The sequence below is a fragment of the Triticum aestivum genome, chromosome 2A, assembly GCF_018294505.1.
Source record: "Triticum aestivum cultivar Chinese Spring chromosome 2A, IWGSC CS RefSeq v2.1, whole genome shotgun sequence".
Classification (NCBI taxonomy): Eukaryota; Viridiplantae; Streptophyta; class Magnoliopsida; order Poales; family Poaceae; genus Triticum; species Triticum aestivum.
Window position 1 is genome coordinate 784,617,856 of NC_057797.1, and position 25,811 is coordinate 784,643,666.

At 44.9% G+C, this 25,811-nt stretch overlaps 1 protein-coding gene across 2 annotated transcripts; it reads right to left on the reverse strand.

Annotated features, from left to right (window-relative positions):
- Nucleotides 1-813: 813 nt before the first annotated feature.
- On the reverse strand, nt 814-6,883 carry LOC123186773 (uncharacterized). 2 transcript variants are annotated; one of them, XM_044598477.1, is made up of 3 exons: nt 5,552-6,883; nt 5,173-5,262; nt 814-1,001 (listed from the first exon to the last, which is right to left on the reverse strand). In XM_044598477.1, exon 1 carries the CDS (start codon nt 6,776-6,778, stop codon nt 5,576-5,578), a length of 1,203 nt encoding a protein of 400 aa, XP_044454412.1. In that variant the 5' UTR covers nt 6,779-6,883; the 3' UTR covers nt 814-1,001; nt 5,173-5,262; nt 5,552-5,575. The 2 variants fall into 2 exon arrangements, with proteins under 2 accessions (XP_044454412.1, XP_044454413.1); XM_044598478.1 differs by having other exon boundaries at nt 815-1,001; nt 5,173-5,228.
- Nucleotides 6,884-25,811: the final 18,928 nt, after the last annotated feature.

The window sequence follows — 25,811 nt, forward strand, 5'->3', positions numbered from 1 at the left end:
AAGGCGACGGCACCGTACCCCGGCCCCGTGATCAACATGGCTATGGCGCCGGAGTCAGAGAGGACGACCTTGCGGTAGAGGCAGCGACGCAATGTATTGGCGCTCATCGTCACGGGGCCGTAGGAGGGCAGCGGGGGGCCCCTGAAGAACCACTTCAGGTCGAGCGTCAAGCAGGGGTTCTCCCCGCCGGTCGTGGAGGCAGGGGATGGTGGTGATGGCCGGGAGCGAGCGCCGCTCGCCGGTGACAGGGTTGAGGAGGCGCAGCCGGGCCCGGTCGTCGGCGGTGACGAGCCACCCGCGGGAGGGTGAGGAGCCGATGATGATGTGGTCGAGCAGCGTGGGTTTCGGGGCGAGATGGCGCGGCGTCCGGAGAGGGAAAATAGCGTGGCGGTCTCCGGGGTGTCGCCGGAAAGGACGAGACAGGGCGCTTCCGGCCTGAATGCGTCGCGCGAGGAGTGGAAGGCTGCGGCCAAGGCGAGGCAGTCTAGAAGGTTCAGGCGGCCGTGGATGTTGGCTAGCATGTCCAGAGGGAGGTTGGCGGCGCTGGCGCCAGCGCCGCGGCTGCCGCCGTGGACGGGAATTATACGATCAATGATCTTCTGTACGTAAACCCAGATCGTGCCCAGTTGGGCCTCAATAAGTTTTCCGGTGACACGCTATAGTAGGCCTTAAAACTGGGCTTTGCACCCAACTTAAAAATAATGTATCAATTTACTTAAAATGTCACAAAAAAACCTAACTTAAGAATAGCTCATATCAGCTAAAAAACATATAAAAAGGTTGCCATCGACAAAACAATGAACTTGCCATGGTTGCGTCAAATAGTTACCATCCATGGCCTAATTGAGAAATTTTGGGGTCATAAAATCATGGCAAAATTATACAATCACATGACAAGTAGAGAATTCTTGTGTCTTAAATGGTCGCAAATTTAGAGAAAAGTTTTGTATTTGGTCACACAACAAATGCAGCAACTTCGTCCTTCAAGAGCATGGAAAAATCTGGAAAAATATTTATAGTGTGACAAGACTGATCATAGAAAAAAAATATCATAAATCAAGGCAAGTTATGAAGGAAAAAAAGCTCTGGTAAATTTGGAAAACTAAATTTCCTAAATCACGGCAAATTAACAAAAACTGAAAAATGGTGACAAGGCAAGTTTAGGATTTTTTTTAATACAAAACATGGAAAGTTTTTGCAAAATACGTAATGGTCACATGGCAAACCTTTAGGTGCTAACGCAACGAACGCATCTTAATAGAGTTATTAGGAGAGATATTAGAAACAGTAAAAAAATCAAATCTACCTGTTCACCTGGTCATTCACCACACACCCAGACCCGACAAATGACTAAATTAAAATCCGTTAATTGATCTTGGTTTTTACCTTTGTCTTGGTCACTTTGCTTTTCACATGTATTGAATACAAGTATCCACGTTATTTCTCCCTCTTTCGCCCTTGCCTGTGACCTCCTGGGTCCGATGGCCGAGAGCATGGCTTTGAGCTCCGACCCGTGCCCCGACTACCCCGTGGGTGCCCTGGTCCGGTGCTGCCTCTCTGTGTGTGACCTCCATCGCTCGGCCGCCCACGGTACATTCCTGCACCACCGGTGGCAGCGTTGTGCTCCTGCCACCGGTGAGCTAGGCAATCAACCTACTATGTGTGTGTAGAAATTACTCAAAGAGGTAGAGGGGTTGACCGAGTTACCTCACGTCACTTTGTTTGGCGCATGCCACGTCGACCTGACAATTGGACCTACCTATCAGATTCGGCGACAAACAGCTCTAATTGATCCATCACCGTTTTCGGAAAACTATGAGCATAATAGTGGCAGTTTTTTGGAAGAAAAAAAACTAAAGGTGGTGGCTTTCTGAATTAGGGTCCCCAATTGTGGTGTTCCTCTTGCAATTTACTCCATTTCAAAACAATGACAAGGCGGCGGAACAAACAGAAATGAGCAGTTTGAATGAACCTAGCAAACCAAATTACTTTCCTTACTTCTGAAACCCCAACCATTGTCTCAAACCAAAAGATGATAGCATGACTGAACCTAATGAACGGAATGGACATGATTCAAGGTGATCAAAAGATCGGTGAGAGACAATAGACCGATGAAAATACAAAATCAATTGAGTGTCTGTATTGGACGGCTCCATATTGAATTTGGTGGAATACCAATTTAGTCATGAAACAGTAATGGGTACAATATGAATTCCTTTGTTTGGTTGGTCGTTGAATTGAAGCATGGAATCCTAGTTAGGTTTCAATTCCAAATCATGTTTGGATGGCAAACTTTGGAATTGCATATTGACATGCTTTGCTCTACATGTATCAAATGAAATGTTCACAACATATTTGATTAAAAACTGACATATATTGTTTACTTCAGAGGCTTTGGTTTCATCACCAGCTAAATCTACACAATACTAGGTGTCATTCTATAAGAATGGTTTACATTCCCTATCCCCCCCCCCCCCCCTCCGCCCGCCGCGGCGGCCTCAACATAGTTCTGCCGTTGACTGCAACCAATTCCTTTAATTTTTTTTGCCAATCCTGGAAAACTATTGCAGGTTGTTAACTACACTTCTCTTCAGTTTACTTCTGAATTAAAGTTGTTAATCCAGCAACCTCACAAGGTATTAATCAATTCAATATATTTTCAGGCTGAAATATGATCGGTGGCGTCGAGATCTCAGCCCTTCAAAACTACTACATTGAAATAGCTAGTATGCCCTTACTTTTGAAACATGAAGCAAACACAAAAGAGTAGTCTGAACCCTACTGCAAACAAAATTGTTTCCCTTATTCTGAAACCCCAAACGCTGTCTTGGAAAAATGTGCACCAGCTCTTGGAAAAAGCGCGCCATCAAAGAAATTCTACAGCACCGTGAGTATAGTGAAGCTCAATTTTGTGTTCCTTCGACACGCATTTGTTTCATTGCTTGATTTTGACTGGACAAATGTGTGCCTGATCATTTTCTTTTGTTTCGTCCCAGGTGGCTGAGCTGCGCCAAGGGGAGAGGTGGACGAGCAGCGCCGAGGGGAGAGGGGTACAGAGTGTCAGTCAATAAGAATGGGTCTACATTCCCTATTGTTTGTCTTATGTGCTTCCTTTTATTTTCATTTGCCATCCAGCGTCCCACAGATTGTAATTTTTTTGTAGGAATCCTTTTGTTATGTATTTGCTCCAGTGTCTACTCATCCCCCATCATGAAGCCTAGTAAACTTTGTTTTGTTTCCATTTATACATGCCCGATCTGGAGCTTGACCAATGTATATGGCAAATTTTTATAGGACAAATAGTTAAATTTGCCATGTGTATCCCTGATTTCTTATACAAGTTTTCCATGTTATCTACAACACATGGCAAAATTCTGAAAATGTTAGTAGTAGGCCATTTAAAAATTAAGAGTAATGTTCTGAATAATGTGGCAATTTTGACACAGTATTTTTTTTCAAAAAAGCATATGGAAAAATTCAGAATTTTTTGTCTACTCAAACATGGCATTTTTTAAGAGAATTTGCATTGGCGGACATGCACCGAGGCCCGCCCGGGCACCGCCGGGGGACAACCAGACCAACCAGTAGGCTTTCTTTCCGAAGTTTCCTCCCGGGGCCCTTAAATCATTGATCTCACACATTATCATGGCAAAATTCATAAATGTTGCTTATTCAAACATGACATATTAGGTAGTGACCTTGCCATGACCCTACCATGTACACACCATGGCAAATTTGTTTGGGGTTTTATCAGTTATGCCATCGGTTGTGTCCCACTACTCAGTTTTGCCACTAGAAATTTCAACTGCTCAAAAATGCCATCGCTTCATTAGACACATGCTCAAAAATGCCACTAAACATCATTATTGTGACCTCAAATCTCTTTTGCCATGTTATAATGATATAAATACCTATGAACCAACATGCCAGCTCTCCCTCTATCTCACTACAATAAAGTATGGGGCCCACTTGATCCCAACAGCGTTCTTATTTTCCTGTAAAATTATTTGCTTGGTTACTCCTGACAAGTGGGGCCACACATATCATTGTAAGATAGAGAGAACTGACATGTGGGTCTAGGCTTATTTTTGTCATAGAACATGGTCAACGGGTTTGACGTAAAAATAACAATGTCTAATGGCATTTTTGAGCAAATATCTAACAAAATGATGGCATTTTTGAGATATCTAATGGCATTTTTGAGCAAGCATCTCACGGATTAATGGCATTTTTGAGCAGTTGTAACTTCTAATGACAAAACTGAGTAGCGGGACACAACTAGTGGCATAAATGATAAAAACCCAATTTGTTTAACATCCCATGACAGTCTATTCCTTCAAATAGCATTGCGAATTTACTGTTTTTACAATCAAATAAGCTACAGAGAAGACATGATGCTTAATGGAAAATTTATTTGAGTTGATAGACCTGATGCTTAATGGAAAATTTATTTGAGTTGATAGACATGATGCTTAATGGAAAATTTATTTGAGTTGATGGGAGCCTAATAATTGACAGCAGTCCACCCTCAGAGCTTCTGGGGAACTTCCAGGAAGAGGTCCTGAGTGAGTTCACAGCTTTGTCCGCTTTCTTGCGGAGGTGAGGCGATATGGTACCAACTTATCTTAAATTTAAGATGCTACCTGCTCCTTCTTGCATTCTTAAATTATATTTTGTTTCCCAAAGTTTTCTCTGTAGTGAAGTATGTATATATCTTGAGGAAAGTGCAGCGAGAGTGGTGATCTGCTGGTAAAACAAAGCAGAGGATGCTGGTCCAGCCGCAACAGAAATGGGCAAAAATGATAGCTCGACTCCTATTGATAATCAAAGGCATCAAATTCTCTGTTGGTAATGTACTCTCTCGAATCTGCCTGTTCAAACTTCAAACTAACCTTAATCTGTTAATCAGGCAGATGCAGTGCTGTGATCAATGATCATGCATGGCAGGTAAACATATTCCAGAGCTGGTCTATGATGCATGCATGGTTGCAGTTTGAAACAATCAAAAGGCAAAACACAAACACAAACACAAAATACTACTAGTCTGGACCCTGCTTCACTACGCTCAGGCTCCATATATGCATGGGATGTTACACAAGCACCAACATCAACATCAACACATCAATATCAGCAAGTATATGCTGTATTAGCGAGGTAAATTAAGTACACTACCTTAGATGTCTCTGCTGCACCATGCAATGAATTCCCTTCAAAATAATCTATCCATCCTAGTAAACAATGTGCAGCTTGTTGTTAGCTTGGCTGCAGTTTGGAATAGATAATAATAAGCACTGTTAATTGAGAAACCTCACAATGCAATAATTAATTAATTAAAATCATACTATATAGCATGCAACCAAATCCAAGTCCTGCCAACTAATTAAAATGCTTCCTCAGAAAACTTGAAAACAACCTAAAAGGGCCACCTAATTTTTTGCTGTGCGGCGATTTGAAACACGAAAAAAAGAAGAAAAGGTGCAAACCAAACTGTTTTCTTAATTATCAATCCATTTCACCGCATCTGTACTTCTGTAATCTGTAGCCAACCTACCAAATCAATCATCATATCTTTTTATCACTGGATGGAAGGAATGAACCATGCCGGCGGTGGCCAGTTCCGGTGCTGCCCGAGGCCCTGGACCTTCTCCGCCCTGCCATCCTTGAGGTTGAACACCCCGACGCCACTCTGATCATATGTGTCATTGCACGGCCCCACATCATTCTCGGTGTAGTAGACGCAGCCGGCCCTGATCTCTGGGTGCTCCCTCGCCGACACGCACATCGAACTATTCACCCCGACGAACAGAGCAGCATCGCCGATGTCATCCGTTTCCTTCCACTGCTCGCCGTCGGCATCGAGGATCTGCACCTTGAAGGAGCATGTCCTACGACGACCATAGTATTCGTCCGTGATCTCCTTGGAGTCCTCGAGCACCACCATCAGCCTCCCGCCCGGCGCCGCGACGAGGTACTTGCGGCATGACCACGGATCGCCGTCCGCATTGGGCAGCCTTGGCGCGACCACCGCGCTGGTGAACATGCCGGTGGCATCGGGGCTTTGCTCCCACACCTCCACGCCGCCCTTGTAGGTGATGGAGTAGAACTTGCCGTTGTAGTGTATGGCATCCTCGACGCCGTCGCGCGAGGGCGCCAGCCTCCACTCGCCGCCCTCCGCCGTGGAGAAGGCCGGGACGCCGAGTTGCGGTGTGGTGATCAGCATGGCGGCGCAATCAGAGACAACTACCTTTCGATAGAAAAAGTGACGCATCAGGTCGGCACGAATCGTATACGTCCCCCGCGGCGGGAGGTCGCGGCCACCAGGGTACGGCGGACCCCTGAGGAAGTCTTTTTGCTCGGCCATCGTGAAGCCACCCCACTTCTCGATGAGGCCAGGGATGGTGGTGATGGCCGGGAGCGCGCACCGCTCGCCGGTGACCGGGTTAACGATGCACATCTGGGCCTCGTCGTCGGCCGTGACGAGCCAGCAGCGGGAGGTGGATCCCAGGACGACGTGGTCGGCCCACGGGGCGCGCGCGGTGGCGGCACCGCGTTCAGAGAGGGAGAAGAGTGTGGCGGTCTCTGGGGTGTCGCCGGGCAGGACGAGCCACGGCGCCTCCGGCCTGAACGCGGCGCGCGAGGTGTGGAAGACGGTGGCGAAGGACAGGCGGTCGAGGAGGCTCAGCCGGCCGTGAATGTTGGCCAGCATGTCCGGCGGGAGGCTGGCGCCTGGCGGCGGCGGCGGCGGCGGCCATTGCTGATTGGTTTCGCCGCACTGCATTGCCCGCAGGGATCGGATCGGATCAGATCGGATCGCCTCTCCTCGTTATCGTTATGAACAAGAAAAACCCAGAAGCACCGACCTTTTTTTAACGACTCCCTTGAAACTGAAACTGCAACCACGGCAAAGTCTGGACCCTGCAAACCAACTTATGCTTGTAAATACTATAAGCTTTCCTGCAAAGAAAAACAAATTATGGAACTTTTTCACAACAATATACTACTCCCTCCGTCCCAAAATACTTGTCATTAAAATGGATAAAGAAAGATGTATCTTGAACTAAAATACGTCTAGATAGATCCCCTTTTATCCATTTTTGATGACAAGTATTTTCGGACGGAGGTAGTACACTGTTAATTTCGTACTAACAAGGTGTCACTGCAAATTGAAACATACCACACTAACAATTTAGAAGAATGCCAACTTTGTTGCATGCAGCTCAATACGAACTACCACGACCATAATTATGGAACTGAGGGAGTACTAATTTAAAAGGCAAGAAGGAAGTTGCAAACCAAAACTGTTGGGTTCATTTTGTTCTGAAAACTCAGGACAAGCCTTCTCCTGCTGCTGCCCATACAGTGGCGGGAGCGACTGCTCAAGAAGAAGATACAGGGACAAAAGAGGAAACACAGAAGGTATCATCTCAAATAATCTGCAGGTCAGCAAGCTGGGCGGAGAACCGGCCGTCAGCCAAGCACACGTGGCCGTACGTGAGAGATCACGCAAGCGAACAGGAAAGGAACAGGGTGAGCCAACTACAGAACAGAACACAGTGTTAGGGAAGAGATCTGGGCGTGGAGCTGTGATGGGAAGTACAGAAGGAAGCAAATCTACAGGTACATACTAGAACATCAAGGTGCGCGTTGACGCACCCGCCCATCTTAGTGATAATATGACCATTTATGAAAGAAATAGAAGTATAATTTTTAATTCAGATTTGAATTGAGCGCCTCAATTTTTAGCATAAACTACAGTATACTTGAATACCAAAATTTGGGTACACGCATACATAGAAGGGGCCAGTTAAAATAATCATCAAATATCTTTGAACAAGAAATTCCGCATGAGATTTTACAAATCTTTCGCAAACCCGTAAAATAGAAGACAGATTAAGGAAAACATTTAAAAGATCGACGGTGAGTGAAAATTATGAGTTGTAGCGTCAAGTACACCAATGACCTAGAATACTGGATTTTACATTTAAACTCAAGTATAATTCTAAGTGAAACTGCACAGATAGATTTGCTTCCCACTACGGTACTGGGCATAATATTGAACTTAAAATGTGCATTGGTTGCCACGCAAGTGTATGAAATCGGGCACATGTCAAGAGCTTAATTTAACATTACATATTCCCAACAAAATAAATTTAATCCTTTTTAGGGAAAGAAGAAATGATATTGAATAAGCACCTTACTCATCTTGACAGTAGCATCATATTGTCCGTTGTTTGGAACATTGTAAACTAGTTTCTTCCATCAAGCAAATGAAATCATTATATATGTACAAAAAAAGCATAAGGAAAATATTTGCACTGAGGGTTGCATATTACCGTGCAAGACTTGGCTTGTGTTTTACATATCATCGTTTATCTTCTCAAATGCTACTGCTGCTTCATTTTCTGAAGAGAACTTGAAGATTTTTTTTTGGTTTTCCTAATCACGTGATGACATAGTACTTCTGTTGTACGACCGCTCGTGAAGGCGGAGTGCGTGCGGCTGGAGGGGATTGCTGCGGAGGTGACCTTTTTTTTTTAGACAACCTCGCGAAGCTTTTTATTAAACCGTCACAATGTTTACAGGGACGAAAGAAAGGTCTCCAGGATGACCTAACCAAACATGGCGGCCACCCCTGAGAGATAAGGTATGCTTCGCTAAGTTGTGAGCCTCAAAGTTTGAGCTCCTAAATTCATGAACTATTTTACAAAGTTGAAAACCAGAAGAATGTTCTATGATTTCATGTATCACCGCACCATATTCAGCCGAAGTCCCGCTCTTTACGTCTTCCACCACCGTCTTGCAATCGGAAGCCACGTGAATGCTTTGAACATACAAATCATTCGCCAGCGCTAGAGCTTCCCTAATGGCCAAGGATTCAAGTGTTTGAGGATTATTGATATGCCGGTACACTATGGCCGAAGCGCCAAGAAACAGGCCGGTTTGGTCTATGCATATAGCACCAACCGCGCCATACTTCCTCCTCCGGAGACCGCTGCATCCACGTTTACTTTGACACAACCCTGGACCGGAGGCAGCCACCGAGTTGGTCTTGGCGCTGAAATAGTAATTGGCCTTGGATCCCTCCGGTTAATCTGTTGTAATTCTGCCATATAACTCAGTATGAAGCCGTTTGTAGCGTAGGGGGACTGAAAAATGTCCTCGTAGACCGCCTTTCTCAGAGGTGACCTTTTTTACAGAGGAAGGTACGTATGGGAGGTGAGCCGTGCGGTGGGATAGAATTAAGGCCTAGCTAACTATTACCTATTAGCCCAATTGATCAAAGAGCACCCAGCTCATCCTCCGGAACAGCGGCCCGGGCACGTTGGGCCAACGACGATGCGCGGGGAAACGGGTTAAAACGACCATGGTGCGTGCGGCGGGACGATCAATCAATCTGAAGCGTTCATACGTGAGATCCCACGGTTGACAACGTCAAATTGCTGTGGATGGCTGTAGCTAGCTCTGTTTTACTGTATTGTAATGGCGAGCAGAAAAAGAAACAGAGAGGAACGGAGGGGACCACTGGAGAGGAGGACAGTGGTGCGTTGGGCGGACAGGAAGCGACCGGCCAAGGGACTGCCGGCATACTGACGGGCGCTAATGACGATGCCCGTCAGGAGCCATGACGATCTTATGTTGGAACTGCTGGAGACTTGGGCAATCCCGGACAGTTCAGGAACTTGTGTGCTTAGTGCACACGTACAAGCCAAAATTGGTTTTCCTCTCTGAAACCCGGCAAAGCAACTCCTACGTGAATAAATTGAAGTGGAGGCTAGGCCTCAAACACTGTATCACGCAGCCTGGCACCGGAAAAGGTGCGGGCATTGCACTCTTCTATGATGAAAGTATTGAAGTAATAAAGCTTGTCGTTGGCCCTAGGTATATCGATGTCCTTGTGTGTTTAAATTCTACTAGACTACAATGGCGAGGTACTTTTGTCAATGGGGAACCAAAGTCGCATGAAAGACATAATATGTGGAACCTTCTGTGGAGAATTAAGGATGTCTCAAAAGTTCCTTGGCTGATGATGGGTGATTTTAACAAAGCTATGTGGCAAACAGAGCACATCTCAGCTTCCAAAAGTTCAGAAAGGCTTATGCAGAACTTTAGGGAAGTCCTCTCAGAGTGCAATCTCTTTGACCTTGGGTTCAGAGGCCCAGTTTGGACATACAATAACAAAGGGGCAGAAGAATGTCCGCGCGAGATTAGACAGAGGTGTGGCCTCGCCGGAGTGGTCCCATTATTTTCATGGGGCAACGGTCGAGCACATATGCTCACCCCGGTCCAATCATCTACCCCTACTGCTGCGTTTTGGGAAGAGAAAAGAATGGAGGCCTGTAAGGGAAGCAAACCGGAAAGTTTTCCGTTATGAGCACATGTGGAAACGAGTTGACTTGTTGAAACCAACGATTGAGGATAATTGGAACAACAGCAGTGTGGCTGCAAATTTGCAGGAGGTTGGTGAAGGAAATATGCCCTAGAGGCAATAATAAAGTTATTATTTATTTCCTTACATCATGATAAATGTTTATTATTCATGCTAGAATTGTATTAACCGGAAACATAATACATGTGTGAATACATAGACCAACAGAGTGTCACTAGTATGCCTCTACTTGACTAGCTCGTTAATCAAAGATGGTTATGTTTCCTAACCATGAACAAGGAGTTGTTATTTGATTAACGAGGTCACATCATTAGTAGAATGATCTGATTGACATGACCCATTCCATTAGCATAGCACCCGATCGTTTAGTATGTTGCTATTGTTTTCTTCATGACTTATACATGTTCCTATAACTATGAGATTATGCAACTCCCGTTTACCGGAGGAACACTTTGGGTACTACCAAACGTCACAACGTAACTGGGTGATTATAAAGGAGTACTACAGGTGTCTCCAATGGTAGATGTTGGGTTGGCGTATTTCGAGATTAGGGTTTGTCACTCCGATTGTCGGAGAGGTATCTCTGGGCCCTCTCGGTAATGCACATCACATAAGCCTTGCAAGCACTGCAACTAATATGTTAGTTGTGAGATGATGTATTACGGAACGAGTAAAGAGACTTGCCGGTAACGAGATTGAACTAGGTATTGGATACCGACGATCGAATCTCGGGCAAGTAACATACCGATGACAAAGGGAACAACGTATGTTGTTATGCGGTCTGACCGATAAAGATCTTCGTAGAATATGTAGGAGCCAATATGGGCATCCAGGTCCCGCTATTGGTTATTGACCGGAGACGTGTCTCGGTCATGTCTACATTGTTCTCGAACCGTAGGGTCCGCACGCTTAACGTTACGATGACAGTTATTATGAGTTTATGCATTTTGATGTACCGAAGGTTGTTCGGAGTCCCGGATGAGATCACGGACATGACGAGGAGTCTCGAAATGGTCGAGACGTAAATATTGATATATTGGAAGCCTATGTTTGGACATCGGATGTGTTCCGGGTGAAATCAGGATTTTACCGGAATACCGGGAGGGTTACCGGAACCCCCCGGGAGACTAATGGGCCTATTGGGCCTTAGTGGAAAAAGAGAAAAGGGACAAGGCCCCCCCCAAGCTGGCCGGAGGGCCGCCCCCCCTTCTCTCTCTTTCCCCCCCGGGAGTCCTAATTGGATTAGGATTGGGGGGAGGAGTCCTACTCCCGGTGGGAGTAGGACTCCCCTGCACCTCCTCTCCCTGGCCGGCCGGCTCCCCCTCCTCCAACCTTTATATACGGGGGCGGGGGGCACCCCAAGACACACAACTTGATCCTTGAGATCGTTCCTTAGCCGTGTGCGGTGCCCCCTGCCACCAAATTCCACCTCGATCGTACCGTTGTAGTGCTTAGGCGAAGCCCTGCGTCGGTAGTACATCAAGATCGTCATCACGCCGTCGTGCTGACGGAACTCTTCCTCGACGCTTTGCTGGATCGGAGCCCGAGGAACGTCATCGAGCTGAACGTGTGCTAAGAACTCGGCGGTGCCGGAGTAACGGTGCTTGGATCGGTCGGATCGGGAAGAAGACGTACGACTACTTCCTCTACGTTGTGTGATCGCTTCCGCAGTCGGTCTGCGTTGGTACGTAGACAACACTCTCCCCTCTCGTTGCTGTGCATCACCATGATCTTGCGTGTGCGTAGAAATTTTTTTGAAATTACTGCGTTCCCCAACAGTGGCATCCGAGCCTAGGTTTTATGGTTTGATGTTATATGCACGAGTAGAACACAAGTGAGTTGTGGGCGATACAAGTCATACTGCCTACCAGCATGTCATACTTTGGTTCGGCGGTATTGTTGGGTGAGACGATCCGGACCAACCTTACGCGTACTCTTACGCGAGACCGGTTCCCTCGACGCGCTTTGCACATAGATGGCTTGCGGAAGACTGTCTCTCCAACTTTAGTTGAACCAAGTGTGACTACGCCCGGTCCTTGAGAAGGTTAAAACGGAGTCTATTTGACGAACTATCGTTGTGGTTTGATGCGTAGGTGAGATGAGTTCTTACTTAAGCCCGTAGCAGCCACGTAAAACTTGCAACAACAAAGTAGAGGACGTCTAACTTGTTTTTGCAGGGCATGTTGTGATGTGATATGGTCAAGGCATGATGCTGATTTTATTGTATGAGATGATCATGTTTTGTAACCGAGTTATCGGCAACTGGCAGGAGCCATATGGTTGTCGCTTTATTGTATGCAATGCAATCGCGATGTAATGCTTTACTTTATTACTAAGCGGTAGTGATAGTCGTGGAAGCATAAGATTGGCGAGACGACAACGTTGCTACGATGGAGATCAAGGTGGCGCGCCGGTGACGATGGTGATCATGACGGTGCTTCGGAGATGGAGATCACAAGCACAAGATGATGATGGCCATATCATATCACTTATATTGATTGCATGTGATGTTTATCCTTTTATGCATCTTATCTTGCTTTGATTGACGGTAGCATTATAAGATGATCTCTCACTAAATTATCAAGAAGTGTTCTCCCTGAGTATGCACCGTTGCCAAAGTTCGTCGTGCCCAGACACCACGTGATGATCGGGTGTGATAAGCTCTACGTCCATCTACAACGGGTGCAAGCCAGTTTTGCACACGCAGAATACTCAGGTTATACTTGACGAGCCTAGCATATGCAGATATGGCCTCGGAACACAGAGACCGAAAGGTCGAGCGTGAATCATATAGTAGATATGATCAACATGACGATGTTCACCATTGAAAACTACTCCATCTCACGTGATGATCGGTTATGGTTTAGTTGATTTGGATCACGTGATCACTTAGAGGATTAGAGGGATGTCTATCTAAGTGGGAGTTCCTAAGTAATTTGATTAACTGAACTTAAACTTATCATGAACTTAGTACCTGATAGTATCTTGCTTGTTTATGTTGCTTGTAGATAGATGGCTCGTGCTATTGTTCCGTTGAATTTTAATGCGTTCCTTGAGAAAGCAAAGTTGAAAGATGATGGTAGCAATTACACGGACTGGGTCCGTAACCTGAGGATTATCCTCATTGCTGCACAGAAGAATTACGTCCTGGAAGCACCGCTGGGTGACAGGCCTGCTGCTGGAGCAACGCCAGATGTTATGAACGTCTGGCAGAGCAAAGCTGATGACTACTCGATAGTTCAGTGTGCCATGCTTTACGGCTTAGAATCGGGACTTCAACGACGTTTTGAACGTCATGGAGCATATGAGATGTTCCAGGAGTTGAAGTTAATATTTCAAGCAAATGCCCGAATTGAGAGATATGAAGTCTCCAATAAGTTCTATAGCTGTAAGATGGAGGAGAACAGTTCTGTCAGTGAGCATATACTCAAAATGTCTGGGTATAATAATCACTTGATTGAGATGGGAGTTAATCTTCCAGAAGATTGCGTCATTGACAGAATTCTCCAATCACTACCACCAAGCTACAAGAGCTTCGTGATGAACTATAATATGCAAGGGATGAACAAGACTATTCCCGAGCTCTTCGCAATGCTGAAAGCTGCGGAGGTAGAAATCAAGAAGGAGCATCAAGTGTTGATGGTTAGCAAGACCACTAGCTTCAAGAAAAAGGGTAAAGGGAAGAAGAAAGGAAACTTCAAGAAGAACAGCAAGCAAGTTGCTGCTCAGGAGAAGAAACCCAAGTCTGGACCTAAGCCTAAAACTGAGTGCTTCTACTGCAAGCAGACTGGTCACTGGAAGCGGAACTGCCCCAAGTATTTGGCGGATAAGAAGGATGGCAAAGTGAGCAAAGGTATATGTGATATACATGTTATTGATGTGTACCTTACTAGAGCTCGCAGTAGCACCTGGGTATTTGATACTGGTTCTGTTGCTAATATTTGCAACTCGAAACAGGGACTACGGAATAAGCGGACACTAGCAAAGGACGAGGTGACGATGCGCGTGGGAAACGGTTCCAAAGTCGATGTGATCGCGGTCGGCACGCTACCTCTACATCTACCTTCGGGATTAATATTAGACCTAAATAATTGTTATTTGGTGCCAGCGTTGAGCATGAACATTATATCTGGATCTTGTTTAATGCGAGATGGTTATTCATTTAAATCAGAGAATAATGGTTGTTCTATTTATATGAATAATATCTTTTATGGTCATGCACCTTTGAAGAGTGGTCTATTCTTGTTGAATCTCAAAGATAGTAACACACATATTCATAATGTAGAAGACAAAAGATGCAAAGTTAATAATGATAGTGCAACTTATTTGTGGCACTGCCGTTTAGGTCATATCGGTGTAAAGCGCATGAAGAAACTCCATACTGATGGGCTTTTGGAACCACTTGATTATGAATCACTTGGTACTTGCGAACCGTGCCTCATAGGCAAGATGACTAAAACACCGTTCTCCGGTACTATGGAGAGAGCAACAGATTTATTGGAAATCATACATACCGATGTATGTGGTCCGATGAATATTGAGGCTCGTGGCGGATATCGTTATTTTCTCACCTTCACAGATGATTTAAGCAGATATGGGTATATCTACTTAATGAAACATAAGTCTGAAACATTTGAAAAGTTCAAAGAATTTCAGAGTGAAGTTGAAAATCATCGTAACAAGAAAATAAAGTTTCTACGATCTGATCGTGGAGGAGAATATTTGAGTTACGAGTTTGGTATACATTTGAAAAATTGTGGAATAGTTTCGCAACTCACGCCACCCGGAACACCACAGCGTAATGGTGTGTCCGAACGTCGTAATCGTACTTTACTAGATATGGTGCGATCTATGATGTCTCTTACTGATTTACCGCTATCGTTTTGGGGTTATGCTTTAGAGACGGCCGCATTCACGTTAAATAGGGCACCATCAAAATCCGTTGAGACGACGCCTTATGAACTATGGTTTGGCAAGAAACCAAAGTTGTCGTTTCTTAAAGTTTGGGGCTGTGATGCTTATGTGAAAAAGCTTCAACCTGATAAGCTCGAACCCAAAGCGGAGAAATGTGTCTTCATAGGATACCCAAAGGAAACTGTTGGGTATACCTTCTATCACAGATCCGAAGGCAAGACATTCGTTGCTAAGAATGGATCATTTCTAGAGAAGGAGTTTCTCTCGAAAGAAGTGAGTGGGAGGAAAGTAGAACTTGACGAGGTAACTGTACCTGCTCCCTTATTGGAAAATAGTACATCACAGAAAACTGTTTCTGCGACACCTATACCAATCAGTGAGGAAGCTAATGATGATGATCATGAAGCTTCAGACAAGATACTACTGAACCACGTAGATCAACCAGAGTGAGATCCGCACCAGAGTGGTACGGTAATCCAGTTCTGGAAGTCATGATGCTAGATCATGATGAACCTACGAACTATGAAGAAGCGATGGTGAGCCCAGATTCCGCAAAGTGGCTTGAGGCCATGAAATCTGAGATGGGATCCATGTATGAGAACAAAGTATGGACTTTGGTTGACTTGCCCGATGATCGGCAAGCAATTGAGAATAAATGGATCTTCAAGAAAAAGACTGACGCTGACGGTAATGTTACTGTCTATAAAGCTCGACTTGTCGCAAAAGGTTTTCGACAAGTTCAAGGGGTTGACTACGATGAGACCTTCTCACCCGTAGCGATGCTTAAGTCCGTCAGAATTATGTTAGCAATTGCCGCATTTTATGATTATGAAATATGGCAGATGGATGTCAAAACTGCATTCCTGAATGGATTTCTGGAAGAAGAGTTGTATATGGTACAACCAGAAGGTTTTGTTGATCCAAAAGGAGCTAACAAAGTATGCAAACTCCAGCGATCCATTTATGGACTGGTGCAAGCATCTCGGAGTTGGAATAAACGCTTTGATAGTGTGATCAAAGCATTTGGCTTTATACAGACTTTTGGAGAAGCCTGTATTTACAAGAAAGTGAGTGGGAGCTCTGTAGCATTTCTGATATTATATGTGGATGACATATTGCTAATTGGAAATGATATAGAATTTCTGGATAGCATAAAGGGATACTTGAATAAAAGTTTTTCGATGAAAGACCTCGGGGAAGCTGCATACATATTAGGCATAAAAATCTATAGAGATAGATCAAGACGCTTAATTGGACTTTCACAAAGCACATACCTGGACAAGATTTTGAAGAAATTCAAAATGGATCAAGCAAAGAAAGGGTTCTTGCCTGTGTTACAAGGTATGAAATTGAGTAAGACTCAATGCCCGACCACTGCAGAAGATAGAGAGAAAATGAAAGATGTTCCCTATGAAGGAAATATGCCCTAGAGGCAATAATAAAGTTATTATTTATTTCCTTATATCATGATAAATGTTTATTATTCATGCTAGAATTGTATTAACCGGAAACATAATACATGTGTGAATATATAGACCAACAGATTGTCACTAGTATGCCTCTACTTGACTAGCTCGTTAATCAAAGATGGTTATGTTTCCTAACCATGAACAAGGAGTTGTTATTTGATTAACGAGGTCACATCATTAGTAGAATGATCTGATTGACATGACCCATTCCATTAGCTTAGCACCCGATCGTTTAATATGTTGCTATTGCTTTCTTCATGACTTATACATGTTCCTATAACTATGAGATTATACAACTCCCGTTTACCGGAGGAACACTTTGGGTACTACCAAACGTCACAACGTAACTGGGTGATTATAAAGGAGTACTACAGGTGTCTCCAATGGTAGATGTTGGGTTGGCGTATTTCGAGATTAGGGTTTGTCACTCCGATTGTCGGAGAGGTATCTCTGGGCCCTCTCGGTAATGCACATCACATAAGCCTTGCAAGCACTGCAACTAATATGTTAGTTGTGAGATGATGTATTACGGAACGAGTAAAGAGACTTGCCGGTAACGAGATTGAACTAGGTATTGGATACCGACGATCGAATCTCGGGCAAGTAACATACCGATGACAAAGGGAACAACGTATGTTGTTATGCGGTCTGACCGATAAAGATCTTCGTAGAATATGTAGGAGCCAATATGGGCATCCAGGTCCCGCTATTGGTTATTGACCGGAGACGTGTCTCGGTCATGTCTACATTGTTCTCGAACCGTAGGGTCCGCACGCTTAACGTTACGATGACAGTTATTATGAGTTTATGCATTTTGATGTACCGAAGGTTGTTCGGAGTCCCGGATGAGATCACGGACATGACGAGGAGTCTCGAAATGGTCGAGACGTAAAGATTGATATATTGGAAGCCTATGTTTGGACATAGGAAGTGTTCCGGGTGAAATCGGGATTTTACCGGAATACCGGGAGGGTTACCGGAACCCCCCGGGAGGCTAATGGGCCTATTGGGCCTTAGTGGAAAAAAGAGAAGAGGCAGCCCACAGCCTAGCCGGCGCCCCCCCCCCTTCCCCAAGTCCTAGTAGGACTAGGAAAGGTGGGCCGGCCCCCTCTCTCTCCTTTCCCCCCCAAGAGTCCTAGTTGGAATAGGATTGGAGGGGAGGAGTCCTACTCCCGGTGGGAGTAGGACTCCCCCTGCGCCTCCTCTCTCTTGGCCGGCCAGCCCCCCTCCTCCAACCTTTATATACGGGAGCAGGGGGCACCCCATAGACACACAACTTGATCCTTGAGATCGTTCCTTAGCCGTGTGCGGTGCCCCCTGCCACCAAATTCCACCTCGATCGTACCGTTGTAGTGCTTAGGCGAAGCCCTGCGTCGGTAGTACATCAAGATCGTCATCACGCCGTCGTGCTGACGGAACTCTTCCTCGACGCTTTGCTGGATCGGAGCCAGAGGAACGTCATCGAGCTGAACGTGTGCTAAGAACTCGGTGGTGCCGGAGTAACGGTGCTTGGATCGGTCGGATCGGGAAGAAGACGTACGACTACTTCCTCTACATTGTGAGATCACTTCCGCAGTCGGTCTGCGTTGGTACGTAGACAACACTCTCCCCTCTCGTTGCTGTGCATCACCATGATCTTGCGTGTGCGTAGGAAAAATTTTAAAATTACTGCGTTCCCCAACAGTGGTATCAGAGCCTAGGTTTTATGGTTTGATGTTATATGCACGAGTAGAACACAAGTGAGTTGTGGACGATACAAGTCATACTGCCTACCAGCATGTCATACTTTGGTTCGGCGGTATTGTTGGTTGAGACGATCCGGACCAACCTTACGCGTACTCTTACGCGAGACCGGTTCCCTCGACGTGCTTTGCACATAGATGGCTTGCGGAAGACTGTCTCTCCAACTTTAGTTGAACCAAGTGTGACTACGCCCGGTCCTTGAGAAGGTTAAAACGGAGTCTATTTGACGAACTATCATTGTGGTTTTGATGCGTAGGTGAGATGAGTTCTTACTTAAGCCCGTAGCAGCCACGTAAAACTTGCAACAACAAAGTAGAGGACGTCTAACTTGTTTTTGCAGGGTATGTTGTGATGTGATATGGTCAAGGCATGATGCTGATTTTATTGTATGAGATGATCATGTTTTGTAACCGAGTTATCGGCAACTGGCAGGAGCCATATGGTTGTCGCTTTATTGTATGCAATGCAATCGCGATGTAATGCTTTACTAGATTACTAAACGGTAGTAATAGTCGTGGAAGCATAAGATTGGCGAGACGACAACGATGCTACGATGGAGATCAAGGTGTCGCGCCGGTGACGATGGTGATCATGACGGTGCTTCGGAGATGGAGATCACAAGCACAAGATGATGATGGCCATATCATATCACTTATATTGATTGCATGTGATGTTTATCCTTTTATGCATCTTATCTTGCTTTGATTGACGGTAGCATTATAAGATGATCTCTCACTAAATTATCAAGAAGTGTTCTCCCTGAGTATGCACCGTTGCCAAAGTTCGTCGTGCCCAGACACCACGTGATGATCGGGTGTGATAAGCTCTACGTCCATCTACAACGGGTGCAAGCCAGTTTTGCACACGCAGAATACTCAGGTTATACTTGACGAGCCTAGCATATGCAGATATGGCCTCGGAACACAGAGACCGAAAGGTCGAGCGTGAATCATATAGTAGATATGATCAACATGACGATGTTCACCATTGAAAACTACTCCATCTCACGTGATGATCGGTTATGGTTTAGTTGATTTGGATCACGTGATCACTTAGAGGATTAGAGGGATGTCTATCTAAGTGGGAGTTCCTAAGTAATTTGATTAACTGAACTTAAACTTATCATGAACTTAGTACCTGATAGTATCTTGCTTGTTTATGTTGCTTGTAGATAGATGGCTCGTGCTATTGTTCCGTTGAATTTTAATGCGTTCCTTGAGAAAGCAAAGTTGAAAGATGATGGTAGCAATTACACGGACTGGGTCCGTAACCTGAGGATTATCCTCATTGCTGCACAGAAGAATTACGTCCTGGAAGCACCGCTGGGTGACAGGCCTGCTGCTGGAGCAACGCCAGATGTTATGAACGTCTGGCAGAGCAAAGCTGATGACTACTCGATAGTTCAGTGTGCCATGCTTTACGGCTTAGAATCGGGACTTCAACGACGTTTTGAACGTCATGGAGCATATGAGATGTTCCAGGAGTTGAAGTTAATATTTCAAGCAAATGCCCGAATTGAGAGATATGAAGTCTCCAATAAGTTCTATAGCTGTAAGATGGAGGAGAACAGTTCTGTCAGTGAGCATATACTCAAAATGTCTGGGTATAATAATCACTTGATTCAGATGGGAGTTAATCTTCCAGATGATTGCGTCATTGACAGAATTCTCCAATCACTGCCACCAAGCTACAAGAGCTTCGTGATGAACTATAATATGCAAGGGATGAACAAGACTATTCCCGAGCTCTTCGCAATGCTGAAAGCTGCGGAGGTAGAAATCAAAAAGGAGCATCAAGTGTTGATGGTTAGCAAGACCACTAGTTTCAAGAAAAAGGGTAAAGGGAAGAAGAAGGGAAACTTCAAGAAGAACAGCAAGCAAGTTGCTGCTCAGGAGAAGAAACCCAAGTCTGGACCTAAGCCTGAAACTGAGTGCTTCTACTGCAAGCAGACTGGTCACTGGAAGCGGAACTGCCCCAAGTATTTGGCGGATAAGAAGGATGGCAAAGTGAGCAAAGGTATATGTGATATACATGTTATTGATGTGTACCTTACTAGAGCTCGCAGTAGCACCTGGGTATTTGATACTGGTTCTGTTGCTAATATTTGCAACTCGAAACAGGGACTACGGAATAAGCGGACACTAGCAAAGAACGAGGTGACGATGCGTGTGGGAAACGGTTCCAAAGTCGATGTGATCGCGGTCGGCACGCTACCTCTACATCTACCTTCGGGATTAATATTAGACCTAAATAATTGTTATTTGGTGCCAGCGTTGAGCATGAACATTATATCGGGATCTTGTTTAATGCGAGACGGTTATTCATTTAAATCAGAGAATAATGGTTGTTCTATTTATATGGATAATATCTTTTATGGTCATGCACTTTTGAAGAGTGATCTATTCTTGTTGAATCTCGAAGATAGTAATACACATATTCATAATGTAGAAGCCAAAAGATGCAAAGTTAATAATGATAGTGCAACTTATTTGTGGCACTGCCGTTTAGGTCATATCGGTGTAAAGCGCATGAAGAAACTCCATACTGATGGGCTTTTGGAATCACTTGATTATGAATCACTTGGTACTTGCGAACCGTGCCTCATAGGCAAGATGACTAAAACACCGTTCTCCGGTACTATGGAGAGAGCAACAGATTTGTTGGAAATCATAGATACCGATGTATGTGGTCCAATGAATATTGAGGCTCGCGGCGGGTATCGTTATTTTCTCACCTTCACAGATGATTTAAGCAGATATGGGTATATCTACTTAATGAAACATAAGTCTGAAACATTTGAAAAGTTCAAGGAATTTCAGAGTGAAGTTGAAAATCATCGTAACAAGAAAATAAAATTTCTAAGATTTGATCGTGGAGGAGAATATTTGAGTTACGAATTTGGTATACATTTGAAAAATTGTGGAATAGTTTCGCAACTCACGCCACCCGGAACACCACAGCGTAATGGTGTATCCGAACGTCGTAATCGTACTTTACTAGATATGGTGCGATCTATGATGTCTCTTACTGATTTACCGCTATCGTTTTGGGGTTATGCTTTAGAGACGGCCGCATTCACGTTAAATAGGGCACCATCAAAATCCGTTGAGACGACGCCTTATGAACTATGGTTTGGCAAGAAACCAAAGTTGTCGTTTCTTAAAGTTTGGGGTTGCGATGCTTATGTGAAAAAGCTTCAACCTGATAAGCTCGAACCCAAAGCGGAGAAATGTGTCTTCGTAGGATACCCAAAGGAAACTGTTGGGTATACCTTCTATCACAGATCCGAAGGCAAGACATTCGTTGCTAAGAATGGATCATTTCTAGAGAAGGAGTTTCTCTCGAAAGAAGTGAGTGGGAGGAAAGTAGAACTTGACGAGGTAACTGTACCTGCTCCCTTATTGGAAAATAGTACATCACAGAAAACTGTTTCTGCGACACCTATGCCAATCAGTGAGGAAGCTAATGATGATGATCATGAAGCTTCAGATCAAGATTCTACTGAACCACGTAGATCAACCAGAGTAAGATCCGCACCAGAGTGGTACGGTAATCCTGTTCTGGAAGTCATGATGCTAGATCATGACGAACCTACGAACTATGAAGAAGCGATGGTGAGCCCAGATTCCGCAAAGTGGCTTGAGGCCATGAAATCTGAGATGGGATCCATGTATGAGAACAAAGTATGGACTTTGGTTGACTTGCCCGATGATCGGCAAGCAATTGAGAATAAATGGATCTTCAAGAAAAAGACTGACGCTGACGGTAATGTTACTGTCTATAAAGCTCGACTTGTCGCAAAAGGTTTTCGACAAGTTCAAGGGGTTGACTACGATGAGACCTTCTCACCCGTAGCGATGCTTAAGTCCGTCAGAATTATGTTAGCAATTTCCGCATTTTATGATTATGAAATATGGCAGATGGATGTCAAAACTGCATTCCTGAATGGATTTCTGGAAGAAGAGTTGTATATGGTACAACCAGAAGGTTTTGTCGATCCAAAAGGAGCTAACAAAGTATGCAAACTCCAGCGATCCATTTATGGACTGGTGCAAGCATCTCGGAGTTGGAATAAACGCTTTGATAGTGTGATCAAAGCATTTGGCTTTGTACAGACTTTTGGAGAAGCCTGTATTTACAAGAAAGTGAGTGGGAGCTTTGTAGCATTTCTGATATTATATGTGGATGACATATTGCTAATTGGAAATGATATAGAATTTCTGGATAGCATAAAGGGATACTTGAATAAAAGTTTTTCGATGAAAGACCTCGGGGAAGCTGCATACATATTAGGCATAAAGATCTATAGAGATAGATCAAAACGCTTAATTGGACTTTCACAATGCACATACCTTGACAAAATTTTGAAGAAGTTCAAGATGGATCAAGCAAAGAAAGGGTTCTTGCCTGTGCTACAAGGTGTGAAGTTGAGTAAGACTCAATGCCCGACCACTGCAGAAGATAGAGAGAAAATGAAAGATGTTCCCTATGCTTCAGCCATAGGCTCTATCATGTATGCAATGCTGTGTACCAGACCTGATGTGTGCCTTGCTATAAGTTTAGCAGGGAGGTACCAAAGTAATCCTGGAATGGATCACTGGACAGCGGTCAAGAACATCCTGAAATACCTGAAAAGGACTAAGGATATGTTTCTCGTATATGGAGGTGACAAAGAGCTCACCGTAAGAGGTTACGTTGATGCAAGCTTTGACACTGATCCGGACGATTCTAAATCGCAAACCGGATACGTGTTTACTTTAAACGGTGGAGCTGTCAGTTGGTGCAGTTCTAAACAAAGCGTCGTAGCGGGATCTACATGTGAAGCGGAGTACATAGCTGCTTCGGAAGCAGCAAACGAAGGAGTCTGGATGAAGGAGTTCATATCCGATCTAGGTGTCATACCTAGTGCATCGGGTCCAATGAAAATCTTCTGTGACAATACTGGTGCAATTGCCTTGGCAAAGGAATCCAGATTTCACAAGAGGACCAAACACATCAAGAGACGCTTCAACTCCATCCGGGATTTAGTCCAGGTGGGAGACATAGAGATTTGCAAGATACATACGGATCTGAATGTTGCAGACCCGTTGACTAAGCCTCTTCCACGAGCAAAACATGATCAGCACCAAGGCTCCATGGGTGTTAGAATCATTACTGTGTAATCTAGATTATTGACTCTAGTGCAAGTGGGAGACTGAAGGAAATATGCCCTAGAGGCAATAATAAAGTTATTATTTATTTCCTTATATCATGATAAATGTTTATTATTCATGCTAGAATTGTATTAACCGGAAACATAATACATGTGTGAATACATAGACCAACAGAGTGTCACTAGTATGCCTCTACTTGACTAGCTCGTTAATCAAAGATGGTTATGTTTCCTAACCATGAACAAGGAGTTGTTATTTGATTAACGAGGTCACATCATTAGTAGAATGATCTGATTGACATGACCCATTCCATTAGCTTAGCACCCGATCGTTTAGTATGTTGCTATTGCTTTCTTCATGACTTATACATGTTCCTATAACTATGAGATTATGCAACTCCCGTTTACCGGAGGAACACTTTGGGTACTACCAAACGTCACAACGTAACTGGGTGATTATAAAGGAGTACTACAGGTGTCTCCAATGGTAGATGTTGGGTTGGCGTATTTCGAGATTAGGGTTTGTCACTCCGATTGTCGGAGAGGTATCTCTGGGCCCTCTCGGTAATGCACATCACATAAGCCTTGCAAGCACTGCAACTAATATGTTAGTTGTGAGATGATGTATTACGGAACGAGTAAAGAGACTTGCCGGTAACGAGATTGAACTAGGTATTGGATACCGACGATCGAATCTCGGGCAAGTAACATACCGATGACAAAGGGAACAACGTATGTTGTTATGCGGTCTGACCGATAAAGATCTTCGTAGAATATGTAGGAGCCAATATGGGCATCCAGGTCCCGCTATTGGTTATTGACCGGAGACGTGTCTCGGTCATGTCTACATTGTTCTCGAACCGTAGGGTCCGCACGCTTAACGTTACGATGACAGTTATTATGAGTTTATGCATTTTGATGTACCGAAGGTTGTTCGGAGTCCCGGATGAGATCAAGGACATGACGAGGAGTCTCGAAATGGTCGAGACGTAAAGATTGATATATTGGAAGCCTATGTTTGGACATAGGAAGTGTTCCGGGTGAAATCGGGATTTTACCGGAATACCGGGAGGGTTACCGGAACCCCCCGGGAGGCTAATGGGCCTATTGGGCCTTAGTGGAAAAAAGAGAAGAGGCAGCCCACAGCCTAGCCGGCGCCCCCCCCCTTCCCCAAGTCCTAGTAGGACTAGGAAAGGTGGGCCGGCCCCCTCTCTCTCCTTTCCCCCCAAGAGTCCTAGTTGGAATAGGATTGGAGGGGAGGAGTTCTACTCCCGGTGGGAGTAGGACTCCCCCTGCGCCTCCTCTCTCTTGGCCGGCCAGCCCCCCTCCTCCAACCTTTATATACGGGGGCAGGGGGCACCCCATAGACACACAACTTGATCCTTGAGATCGTTCCTTAGCCGTGTGCGGTGCCCCCTGCCACCAAATTCCACCTCGATCGTACCGTTGTAGTGCTTAGGCGAAGCCCTGCGTCGGTAGTACATCAAGATCGTCATCACGCCGTCGTGCTGACGGAACTCTTCCTCGACGCTTTGCTGGATCGGAGCCAGAGGAACGTCATCGAGCTGAACGTGTGCTAAGAACTCAGTGGTGCCGGAGTAACGGTGCTTGGATCGGTCGGATCGGGAAGAAGACGTACGACTACTTCCTCTACGTTGTGAGATCGCTTCCACAGTCGGTCTGCGTTGGTACGTAGACAACACTCTCCCCTCTCGTTGCTGTGCATCACCATGATCTTGCGTGTGCGTAGGAAATTTTTTGAAATTACTGCGTTCCCCAACACCCTATGCTTCAGCCATAGGCTCTATCATGTATGCAATGCTGTGTACCAGACCTGATGTGTGCCTTGCTATAAGTTTAGCAGGGAGGTACCAAAGTAATCCTGGAATGGATCACTAGAAAGCGGTCAAGAACATCCTGAAATACCTGAAAAGGACTAAGGATATGTTTCTCGTATATGGAGGTGACAAAGAGCTCACCGTAAGAGGTTACGTTGATGCAAGCTTTGACACTGATCCGGACGATTCTAAATCGCAAACCGGATACGTGTTTACTTTAAACGGTGGAGCTGTCAGTTGGTGCAGTTCTAAACAAAGCGTCGTAGCGGGATCTACATGTGAAGCGGAGTACATAGCTGCTTCGGAAG